The 12082-nt window shown below is 30.0% G+C and overlaps 1 protein-coding gene across 1 annotated transcript; it reads left to right on the top strand.

Moving 5' to 3' along the window:
- Positions 1–3182: 3182 nt before the first annotated feature.
- Positions 3183–6019, top strand: LOC102600203 (probable glycosyltransferase At5g03795). Its single transcript, XM_006359713.2, has 4 exons — positions 3183–4250; positions 4338–4468; positions 4767–5115; positions 5226–6019. The coding sequence occupies exons 1-4, from the start codon at positions 3447–3449 to the stop codon at positions 5871–5873; spliced, it is 1932 nt and encodes a 643-aa protein (XP_006359775.1). The 5' UTR covers positions 3183–3446; the 3' UTR covers positions 5874–6019.
- The last annotated feature ends 6063 nt before the right edge of the window (positions 6020–12082 follow it).

Raw genomic sequence — 12082 nt, 5'->3', positions numbered from 1 at the left:
TAATATATAATATGGAGTATTTAAGTTATATATATTTATTATTATTATAAATATAAATATAAATATTATATGTTACCTTTTTTATCTTAATTTATATGGCATTGATAGAATTTAAAGTGTCAAATAATTGTTAATTATTGTAATATATAATATGGAGTATTTAAGTCATTTATAGTATAGTAATTAATATATAATTTGTAGTATTAAAGTGGAAGGTGGTGGGGCCCACTTATAAATATATTGGATATTAGTAGTGATTCTTATTGGAACACATGTTGAGGTGTGGTGCTTGGTTATTCCCATTTATTATATATACTAATATATATACACTGTGATATGACACCTCTCTATGACCTCCATTCATATTTTTTTTCATACAAAATCATATTCTTAACTTATACCTTTTCGATAGCCGAAAAAAGTGGGAAAATGTCGAAAGATTTTAGGAGAGGAAATTTTTGAAGGAGAGAATCAGGATTCTAAATCCTATGTTTACTCAATATTTATGGATAATGAATTGCTATTTCTTAAGCCGAAAATTAAAAGTAAAATATAATAATCATATTTTGATTATCTATGTGCCAATAAGATTCCTCTGTTGGTACACTCTGCTAATTATGTATGTGTTTTTCTAGAAGAATTTGTGTAGACCTTTATTATGATAAAAAAAATTAAAAAATTAGAGTATACATAGAAGTTTGGATATGAATTTGTAATATTTGAAAAAACAAATAGAAATTGAAGTTATTTTACAAATGAGTGTTTGAAAATTGAAGGTATAATAGGAACATATATTTTGTTTGAAAAGATATTAAAGTTCTGTGAAATAATTTCTTTTTCGTTTTACTTAAATTTGAGAAATCTCAACTTGGCTAAAATAAAAATTAACTAGAGTATATAACTAAATAGTAATTTATTCTTATTTTTTAAAAAAAAAAACAGAAGAGTAAAAGATTTGAAGTCGAATTTGAAAATTTGAGTTTTGAAGTTGTAATTTTGAAGTATTTGGACTAGAGATGAATATGATATGATATGGTATAATTTTTGAAAATTTGATTTGGTAATTGTGATTTTTTATTTTTCAAAAATACTAATCCATTACGTTAATTTGGCATGGTTTGATATTATTAAGTTCAATTTGCGGTATGATAAATCAGTAATCATAGTTTCTTCAATTTGACTTATATATACTCATATAAAATATAATTATTATTTCAACTTTTCAAAAATATTTCAATCATCTTAAACTATTATGTTACACATATAAAAATACGTAGTAAAAAGAAAGTATAATTAAGCAATTTTTTTGTTAATCAAATTATACATAAAAAAAAGAAAAAGGCATTTCAATCAAAATAAAATTGTCAAAGTTCTATCATCTAAACATTTAATTTTGTTCTATCATTAGAATTACAACAATATATATGAATTATTTATATAACTATATACTTTCATACAATATTTCATATTTTATTTACAACTATCGAATATAAAAAAGTTTAAAATGTTTAACATATATCATACCAAAAACTCATAATATAGGAACCACGATATCAAATTTTTTGATCCATTATGGTAATTCGGTACCTATTGTACCATGTCCACATCTTGTTTGGACATGTAGTTTACTTGAAATAAATTCAAATTTTATGAGTGGAAGTCTCAAGAAATTCAAAATTTGGCATGAAAATTTGAAAATGTTTAAAGATAAAAAATGTAAAATATAATCAGACTTCATTATCAAACAAATATTTAAAGATAAAACTATAGTTAAACTCTAGCTAAGTAACAATACGTCACCAACATGGGTCGTGGTGCATTGGTGGGAGTGTTTCACCCTTAACCAAAGGTCTCGAGTTCGAGCCCTGGATATGGAGAAATCTTGTTGGGAGCGCCACCCTGAATGGACCCTGCAATGCACAATCCAAATATGTAGAGATAGTTGGGGTGATTTGAACCCGTTTGGCCATAAATATTTACTTTTTGCTGAAATATTATTTCACCTTATTTGAAAATAAATGTCTGGTCATGAAAATTTAAAATACATTTTGAAGTTGTATTTGGAAATTGAAAAATTACCAAAACCCTGTTTTTATTTTTACTTTTTAAATTTGTTTTGTTTTTTAAAAATATTTTTTATTTTCACAAAATAAGCCCATTTAAATTATATCCATGTTCAAATAATATATTATAATTCTAAATATTAACAATAAATACTATACCCAAACATAACTCCAATTTTAAAATTTCAAATAAATTTTTTATTTTTATTTTCATGATCAAATAACTACTGCTGACAAGTGACAACTTGCCATATATCTTAATAATCTCAAGAACAGAAAAAAACGAATCAATATGTTGATATAGGTGGAATGATTTGAAGTCTAACAACTTACCATTTATATAAGTAATCCCAAGAACAGAAAAAGAGAATAAAATCCAATTACGAGGAAATAATTAAAGGAAAGAAAATAAATATGGAGTGACATTTACGCCAAATATCGTGTCTATCAATGTCAAAAAATTCGACTTAATTTTTTAATAATATGATCATCAAATTATACACATATTTCAAACACGATAAAAACTAATAAAAAAATTATTTTTTAATGAAAATTTATACGTACTATATATCTTCTTAGGATTCATTTTTAGATCCAATACACATATAACATGGATCAAATGAATTTTATATAATGAGCTTTATACAATGGGTTAGTAAGTATTGACTCACTGAGTCTAAAACTGGTGACTAATAAGATATGTATAAATTTTCGTTAGAAATTTAACTCTGATGATTATATATTTTTTTTTAAAAATAAGAACCAAAAATCTCTGACTTAAAGAGGACATGTGGCATTCATAAAAAGCTGCGCCGAAAATCTAGCCTCTTGCATGGCTTTACACACTTGTTCAATTTCATGAAAGGACAGGTAATTCTTATTTTAATTTTTTTTTTATCGATATTGGGTTCGATTGAATTCAAATTAATGAAATCTCATGTTGGGATTGATAAAATCCTTACAATTGGTGCTTTTTTTTTTTATTAAATATAGTTTTGTAAGGATTAAAGTTGTAAATTGTAATAATTTAGTGCTAATTTGGTCATATACTAATAATTTTTCATTGGAGAAGCCAAAAAATTACTCTTTGGACTTACTTCAAAGTTGCCGAAGAATAGGTCATCACACTTGTTCTTCTTCTTCTTCTGTTAGGGCTAAACACTGCATGTGGTATTTATAAATAACAGTAATCAACCTATATCATATCTAACTTTTGTTACCTATTTTTCTTCTTCTCCCTATGAATTTGGATTTTTATCATCAATTTTTCATTGAAATCTCTGTGTAAATCTTTTTGGTTTTGATGATTTCGTCTTTTGGGAAATTGGCAGGGGATTTTAGATGAATGTTGTATTGGTAAGTGGTGAATTCAACCTATAAGTTATGGCTGTTACTGATTTTCTGTGCCGGGCTGAGACAAGGAGAGTGTTATGGGTAATGGGAGGTGTTTTTGCATTTTCTATACTTTTTCAATTTTGTGAACTTCCGTATGGGAATTTCATAGGATCTTTATTTTCTGGATTGAATTTCAATAGAATGAACTATGTTAATACACAAATCAATTTTACTGGCGGATTCGATGAGAAAATCAGTAGAAACGATTCGATTTTTTCAATTGAATCAAAAAAGAGTGGTGGTAATCATTCTTATGATAGTTCTGGAGTGGAATTGCTGAAACCAAACACGAATTTAGCACCAGAAAGGGCTATGGAATTTGGGAATATATTCAAAGGTAACAATGGAAATGTAGCCCCAATGTTGGATGAACAAAATAAAGACGATAATATTGTACCTCTACCATCGGACATTGAATCACCGCCATTGATTTCATCACCTCCACAAGTTGATGATAATTTGATTGCTCCGATAGCTACTCAGATTGATGAAGTAACTGTTATTGTTGTCCCTTTAAACTCGACGAATGCCACAACACAGCTGATGAATTCACCAGCTCCCTCTGTTTCACATAGGCATGTTGACACCGATAATTCGACTGCATTGGCTAGTCCTCATAATCCAAATGAAGCAACAGGGCTATTAAGAAATGATCATGCCTTGTCAGGGAATGGTTCCACTATGACCAAAAGAACTCCTGCTGCGAAAAAAGCATCGGTGGAATGTGTAGTGTCAATATCTGAAATGACTAATATGTTGCTTCGGAGCAGTCACCCCTCAAACCTTTTAACGGTATGTATAGGTATATGTAAGATTAGGAAATGCTAATTCATTGAATGGAATCGTTTCTAATTCCTTTTGCTTATTGAGTTCTGGCAGAATCCAGCATGGTCTTCAGCTGGTGATGAAGTATTGCTGAGTGCAAAATCACAGATTGAAAGTGCAGCTAACAATATCAGTGATCCTGGCCTATATGCACCAGTTTATCACAATGTTTCGAAGTTTAAAAGGTACACTTGATTGTATTAGTGGTTTTCATAGCTTACAAATACATTTCTGCTCATCTACTAAAGTTGTCAAAAGATAAATCTATTCATTGCTACTGTATCAAATTTAGTTCGATACATGAAAGGATCATTTATAAGCTGTGTTCTGCATAATCTGCTTGATCATTCATGGTATAGACATGAATTTCTGCCAGCTTTACTTTGGTTATTAATTACTTGCATATTGGCTTTTGCTGGTTTGGATGAATCGTGAGATTGCACTTAGCGGTATGCTTACCAGATTTCATTCATCAAAATGCAGGAGCTATGAGTTAATGGAACAGAATCTCAAGATTTACATCTATAAGGAGGGCAAGAGACCCATATTCCATCAACCAAAGCTCAAGGGCATCTATGCTTCAGAAGGTTGGTTCATGAAGCAGTTAAAAGCAAGCAAGCAGTTCCTCACAGATGACCCAAACAAAGCACACCTGTTTTACTTGCCTTTTAGTTCTCAAACTTTGGAAGAAGTGGTGTATGTGCCTGGTTCTCGCAGCTTCGATAAATTAAAAGCATTTTTGAACAACTACCTTGATTTGATCAAGGGAAGATATCCATTCTGGAACAGAACACAAGGAGCTGACCATTTTCTTGTTGCTTGCCACGACTGGGTACGTTGTTACAAGTTTTTATAAAGATCTATGTTCAATCTGTTTCACTTTGATGGGAGAATAAGGAGTTGTGTATAGTTATGAAGTGTCTTTCTATTCTTTTGTCTTAGGCCCCGGAAGAAACTAGGCGTGAGATGGCCAATTGCATAAAGTCTTTATGCAATGCTGATTTAAGAGAAGGATTCAAGTTTGGCAAGGATGCTTCTCTACCAGAAACGAACATTGTCTCAACTAATCCCTCGAGAAGCCTTGGGGGAAATCGTCCTAGCCAACGAAAATTCCTTGCTTTCTTTGCTGGAAGTATGCATGGCTATGTCCGTCCTATTCTCTTAAAGCATTGGCAAAACAAAGATCCGATGATGAAAATCTTTGGCCGGATGGACAACCATGACTATATCCTCCACATGAAGAGCAGCAAGTACTGTATATGCGCAAGAGGTCATGAAGTGAACAGTCCACGAGTCGTGGAGTCTATCTCCTACCAATGTGTTCCTGTGATCATATCTGATAACTTTGTACCGCCATTTTTGGAGACATTGAACTGGGAAACGTTTGCTGTTTTCGTCCAAGAGAAGGACATTCCAAATCTGAAGTCTATACTCGAATCAATCCCGCTAAGAAGATATCTGAAACTGTATAACAATGTGATGAAGGTACAACAACATTTCCTTTGGCATCCTGAACCAGTAAAGTATGACACCTTTTACATGATACTTCATTCTATTTGGTATAATAGAGTTTTCCAGATTGCATCCTAGCAAGTTTTGGATTTGGTGATATTGTAGCTTTTGTAAGGAAAAAAAGAGAACATTATTATTATTATTTCGATTGATTGGTGCTACTCTCATTGTCCCAATTTAAACGACTACACACATCTTTAATGTAACATTACAAGATGCAAAAATCTCCCCCTGTTTATTTAATTCTGAGTCCAATCAAACTTAGACACTTAAACTATGATGGAGGGAGTATTACAATAGTAGTAATCTGTTTTACAAATTAATTATACAGGATTATTACGGGCGATTGTTAATGCAATGATTAATAATGCTAAAGTCTTTATGTAGTGATGATTAATTATTAATACTATTAAAAGATTGTTACACATGATTACTATTAAAGGATATGTTTGTCTTCAAATCGCTTGATCTAAAAGCTAGACGCAGTCAAACGATTAAATCACAACATATATCACTCAGACCCGAACTCCTTTTGGTTAAATAAAAAATTGAGTGGTCCTTTATGCATTTTGGAGGAAAAAGGGATTTTTTTGGCTCCGGACTCATGTTAATACCATCAAGCAAATTGATATTTACACTAACAAAGCTCTACTACTTGAGTGTTAAGTGTTCTTATAGATGAACATGAGTTAGATAAAATGATTGAACATGTGTTAATCATATTGGGAATATCACAATGGGAGAAAATCATACCATATATGATATAACTATTTAAGCCCTTTTATTGTTACAAAAAAAAATATGGAAGCATTTTTCTTCTTCCATATTTACTAAACCTAAGGCGTAACAATAGTTTATCTAATGTAGTAGATTTACCCTCTCTCTAATCCTTCTTTTAGGCTAAAAATTAGGGATATAGTTTCGTGATTTTGGGCTAATTAAAAGGAAAAGGAGACAAAAAAAAACAAACATATACTATCAAATATGTTATTTTCTTTTTCTCTATTCCTTGATTTTATGCATCAAATTTGGTAAAACCGGTCTTCCTAATTTTTTCTTTTCTACCATACTTGCCACGTTGGAAAATTTTTGGATTATAAGATGTCTTTAAATTTTTGGCAAAACTTTGACATTTCAAAACAAAAACGTTTGGATTAATTATATCGATTACATCGAAGAGGAAGAAAAATACACGGCATATATATATTTGTATGTTGCTTGTATTTGTTTGAATACAAGTTACGCTGGAATTAGTTATGTTGTGATAATTAAGTTCTATTGAGATAAGTTATCCTGTGATTAGTTATGCTGAAATTAGTTTTTATTGCTTGTTTGGTTTGTCATACATATGCAAACATATTCATTGCATAATTTCTAAGAACAAGTTGTTTGTTTATAATAATACCCTCCACTTTATTTTTATTTATTTATTTACATTTTTTCTTTACAAGCTTTAATTAGTTATTCATTCTTTAAAATAAAATTTCCATCTTATTTAGCTTAAAGATTTTGTTTGCGCATTTCCATGATTATGCCGCGTGTTTTTAAAATTAAACTTTCATCTTATTTAACTTAAAGATAAAACTTCCATCTTATTTAGCTTAAAAATAAAATTTCCATCTTATTTAGCTTTAAAATAGAACTTTCATCTTATTTAGTTTTAAAATAAAATATTCATCTTATTTAGCTTAAAAATAAAGCTTCCATTTTAAGTTTATTAAAGTTAAAAGAAATTTCATCATTTAAGTTATGTACATTTTAAAGTTATCTACAATTTAATTGATTTATGAAATATAATTTTTAAGTGAGTAGTTAACTATTTAATTAAGAATATGTAATTTAGCAGTGAAGTGAACATTTTAAGAAAAATGAAAATATAAATAAACCTAAGAATTAGGCAAATAAATTCAACTTATAATATATTCATAAATAAAAATTGTATTCATAAAATGTACTTTTTTAATAGAAAAATATATCGTCATAAGAACAATGAATAATTAAGGTTGTGAATGTTATTATAAATGTTGTTATTATGGTAAATATACATGAATGTAAATTGGTGTAGAAAAGAGAGTTTAAGGGGATATTTTTATTATTTTACATATTTATCCTGGGATTACTATTCCACCCCCGGGAGGGATAACTTATCCCAAGACTAATTGTTAATCCTGGAATAAGTTATCCCAGCCTTTGCAACCAAACAACAGATTAAAGGCCACTTAAAAGTTATTTCGGGATTCATTCCTTTTATCTGTCACACCAAACAACCCCTAAGATTAGGTGTCCTACTTCTTAGAATTTGAAAATCTGGGACTGCAGTCCTTTTGCTCTTTGTATCATTCTCTTAACAAAATAAGTTTTACTCTTACTGAAATATACTTTAATGAAGTGTCGACTCCAATGAGGTTCTAGCACTACATAAAAAATGATTATTAGCGGCAATTAGCACTCTTTGTATATGTCCCTAAAGTCTTTAGCGACATTGGTTCTAATGACGCTTAACTAATGCCGGTAAAGACTTTAGCACTCTTTATTATTATCAATATTTATTGCCGCTAAAAGTTATTTTTATTGTAGTGTAGAAACATAGTCAAGTGTGTTGAGGTAAGTGGACAGCTAGCTACAAATGATCAAATCATGATGAATAGTCTTATTAATGATTTTGTTAGGACGTTAGTCATGATTGGCACAAAGTACTACTAGAAAGATTCATATAGTCAATCCTAACTATATTTGAGAATGAAGTGTAGTTTGATGAGTCTATTATGAATAAGTAACAGAGTACTACCAATGCTAAACTCACCGCTGTCACATCACAGCAAGCCTCAACTTGAGTCATTGGCATTTTAATTATAGTTTATATGAAAAATATAAACTATAAAATATTTATCCTCTAATTTAGATAGGGTGATTGTCTTTGGCATTTTAACTATAGTATCACACAAATTCAAAATATGTGTCCTCAATCTAAATTAAAATATTCTAGATCTAGCAAACTATCACCCTATATATCTAGTATATTACAGCTTCTTCACTCTACAACATTTTGGAGTCTTTGATGAAATTGTAGTATATTACACAGAAAACTAATGCTATGCATGTGTGTTACATCACATAAGGTCTGGACAATTAAACAAGAATGTAGAGGCACTGAAACTTGTACATGAGAAGACAAGAGAAACTCTTATTAAAATTAGTAATAAGAGAGCTTTTGTATAGAAGTTTGAGCTACTGAAATAAGGAAAATAACAACAACATCATACCCAGTGTAATCCAACAAACATCCGTAGCTAATGTGAAATATGGAGAGTTTCCTAATTCTAGTGATTTCAAACCATAGTGTCATCAAGAATTTTGTAGACAATTAATTCCTTTTATTATTCTCTTGACTTCAGATAGGGAACATTCAAGATCTTGTGGTACTGTTTATAAGTAAACCCATTCAGACAAATGCTCATTTTTGCTTCACTCGTTACGATCGATCAATTTCCTAGTGGGATTAAAGGAGCTTATTTTCGGGACAAGAGACAGCCAGCCCCCTTCTAGATTATCTATATATGTCGCCGGGATCAATCGTGGAAATTTTATTTTTTAAAAATAAAAAACGCCGGGATCAATCGTGGAAATTTTATTTTTTTAAAAACAAAAAACAAAAAGAATCTAACCGATTAGAGTTATAACAGATCAGAGTCAGGATTAACATCTGCTGAAAATTTATACATTCTAATACTATCGAGCTTAGAATTTGGATTGTAACCTAAATTAACTATTGAATTGAACATAAATTGGCACACAATATCCAAAAAAAAAAAAAACAATGTAAAAGAAGTAGCAAAACAGTACATTAATCCTATTAAAGGGAAAAAAAACTTAAATATAGAAAAAACTCATTTAATTGTCTGCAAAATTGTAGCTCAGCTATAGAGTAGTCAATTTCTTTTCCTTTCCGCTTCTGCAAAGCGGATTCCGCTAAGCGGGGTGGAATACCGAGGATGGAGAGGGAAACAACTTTCCCTTTCTGCCAAAATGCGATCTTCACGTTGTTGAGAAGTCTCTTGTAATCCTTTCAACTTGACATTCTGCTCCTTCTTCTTGAGCTTCCGCTCCTTCCTATAATCATTCATAGCATCCAAAGCATCCATACCTATTAACGCAATAATATACCAACCTACTGGCGCAAGAATACTAACCCATTCATTACCACCATCCTCTTTCACCATATTTAATCAACTCACAATAAACCTAACAAGAAAACAGTTTGTTCAACAAAATATTCTTATTATAAAGTATAAAACCTTTTTCAATACCCTTTATATAAATAAACCTTTCTCCAAGAAATCCTATTTGAATGAGGTAATGTTTACAAATCCAATTCCTAATAAAAAACAACAGCAGCATTAATAATGTATTAGTACAATTTCAATCGGACTTCCCATAGATAATCCAATTCTAGTTTAGTGAATTAGCGACTATTATTATATGTATATTTAAAATTAATAATCTTTTAATATACCATGCCACTATATAAAATCTATCGATTAAAGTTTCATTTTTGCACACAAAATGGTCGAAATTTAGAATTGGGCTTTGAAGCAGGGAGGAAGTAAATTAAGCAACAAATGTTTGACAAAGGAAGCCAAGGTCAATATACATCGGACATGTATTAACATTCATATACGTTTTTGCAATATTTATATATTGTGCGTTGATTTTTTTCAATTCCGATCAACTCAAATTTCTTCTAGACAGTCACAAATTATGTAAAAAGAATTGAAACAAATATTGTGTGTGTTTAATAAGGAAAGTTTTAGTGTGGCGGCAAAGGTGACTTATAAATTGCTTTAGACTGTGGCATTGTTGGAATTTGTTTTCGAATATCTTATTAGAATTTCTAGCTCTGTCACTAACTATGCCACTCTTATTCATTTAACTCTAGTTATAAGCTAATAGATTAAAGAAATAAATTGCGAGTTGATTTCTCATATTATCACTCAACTAATAGTTATTGTCTCAGAAAAATACCTTTTTTTGTTGATGTAGTGATGATTAATTATTAATACTATATAAAATATTGTTATACATGATTACTATTATGTTTGCCTTCAACTAGTTTAATCCATTTATTGTTGGTACACTTATTATTATTTCAAATTCAATCCCGCATAAACTAATAAATAAATTATAGTATGATTTAATATATATGATATTTAATATCACGAACGAAACATTGTACATTAGTTATGATGGCTATTAATTTTCCTTATGCGGTTAATCGAATCACTCATTAAGATGTAAAAGATAGACGCAGTCAAACGGTTAAATCACAACATACATTATTCAGGGCCGAACTCCTTTTGATTAAAATTGTTTTTGAGTGATCCTTTATGCATTTTGGAGGAAAAAGGTACATTTTTAACTTCGGACTCATGTTAGTACTATCAAGCAAATTGGTATTTAGACTAACAAAGCTCTACTACTTGAGTGTTAAGTGTTCTTATAGATGAACATGAGTTAGATAAAATGATTAAACATGTGTTAGGGTGTGGTTGGTAGGAAGGAAAATGTTTTATCTAATGTAGGGTGTGGTTGGTAGGCGTAGCAATAGTTTATCTAATCCTGAGATTACTATTCCACCCCAAAAGAGATAACTTATCCTAGGATTAACTGTTAATCCTTGGATAAGTAATTATCCCAACCTTTGCAACCAAACAACAGATTAAAGGCCACTTAAAAATTATTTCAGGATTAATTCCTTTTATCCATCACACCAAACAACCCCTAAGGTTATTATATCACTAAGGGGTCGTTTGGTGTGATGGACAGGAGGATTTAATCCAGGGATAATCTTTAAGTGACATTTAATCTGGTGTTTGGTTGCCAAGGGTGGGATAACTTATCCCAGCATTAACAATTAGTCCTGGGATAAGTTATCCTTCTCTGAGGGTGGAATAATAATCCCAGGACAACTTATCCTGGATTAGGTAGGTAAAATAACAAAAATACCCTCCTTAAACCCCACTTTTATACACCACTTTACATTCATGTATATTAACATAATTTTTAACAACATTTATAATAATATTCACAATCTTAATTAATCGTTGTTCTAATGATAATATATTTTTCTATTAAAAATTTACATTTTATATATACAATTTTTATTTATGAATATAATATATTCAAAATGTTCACTCCACTACTAAATTGCATATTTTTAATTAAATAGTTTATTACTTACTTAAAAATTATATTTTATATAATCAATTAAAATGTAGATAACTTTAATA

This window comes from Solanum tuberosum, unplaced genomic scaffold, assembly GCF_000226075.1.
Source record: "Solanum tuberosum cultivar DM 1-3 516 R44 unplaced genomic scaffold, SolTub_3.0 scf00306, whole genome shotgun sequence".
NCBI lineage: Eukaryota > Viridiplantae > Streptophyta > Magnoliopsida > Solanales > Solanaceae > Solanum > Solanum tuberosum.
This window is presented reverse-complemented; position numbering and strand designations above follow the sequence as displayed.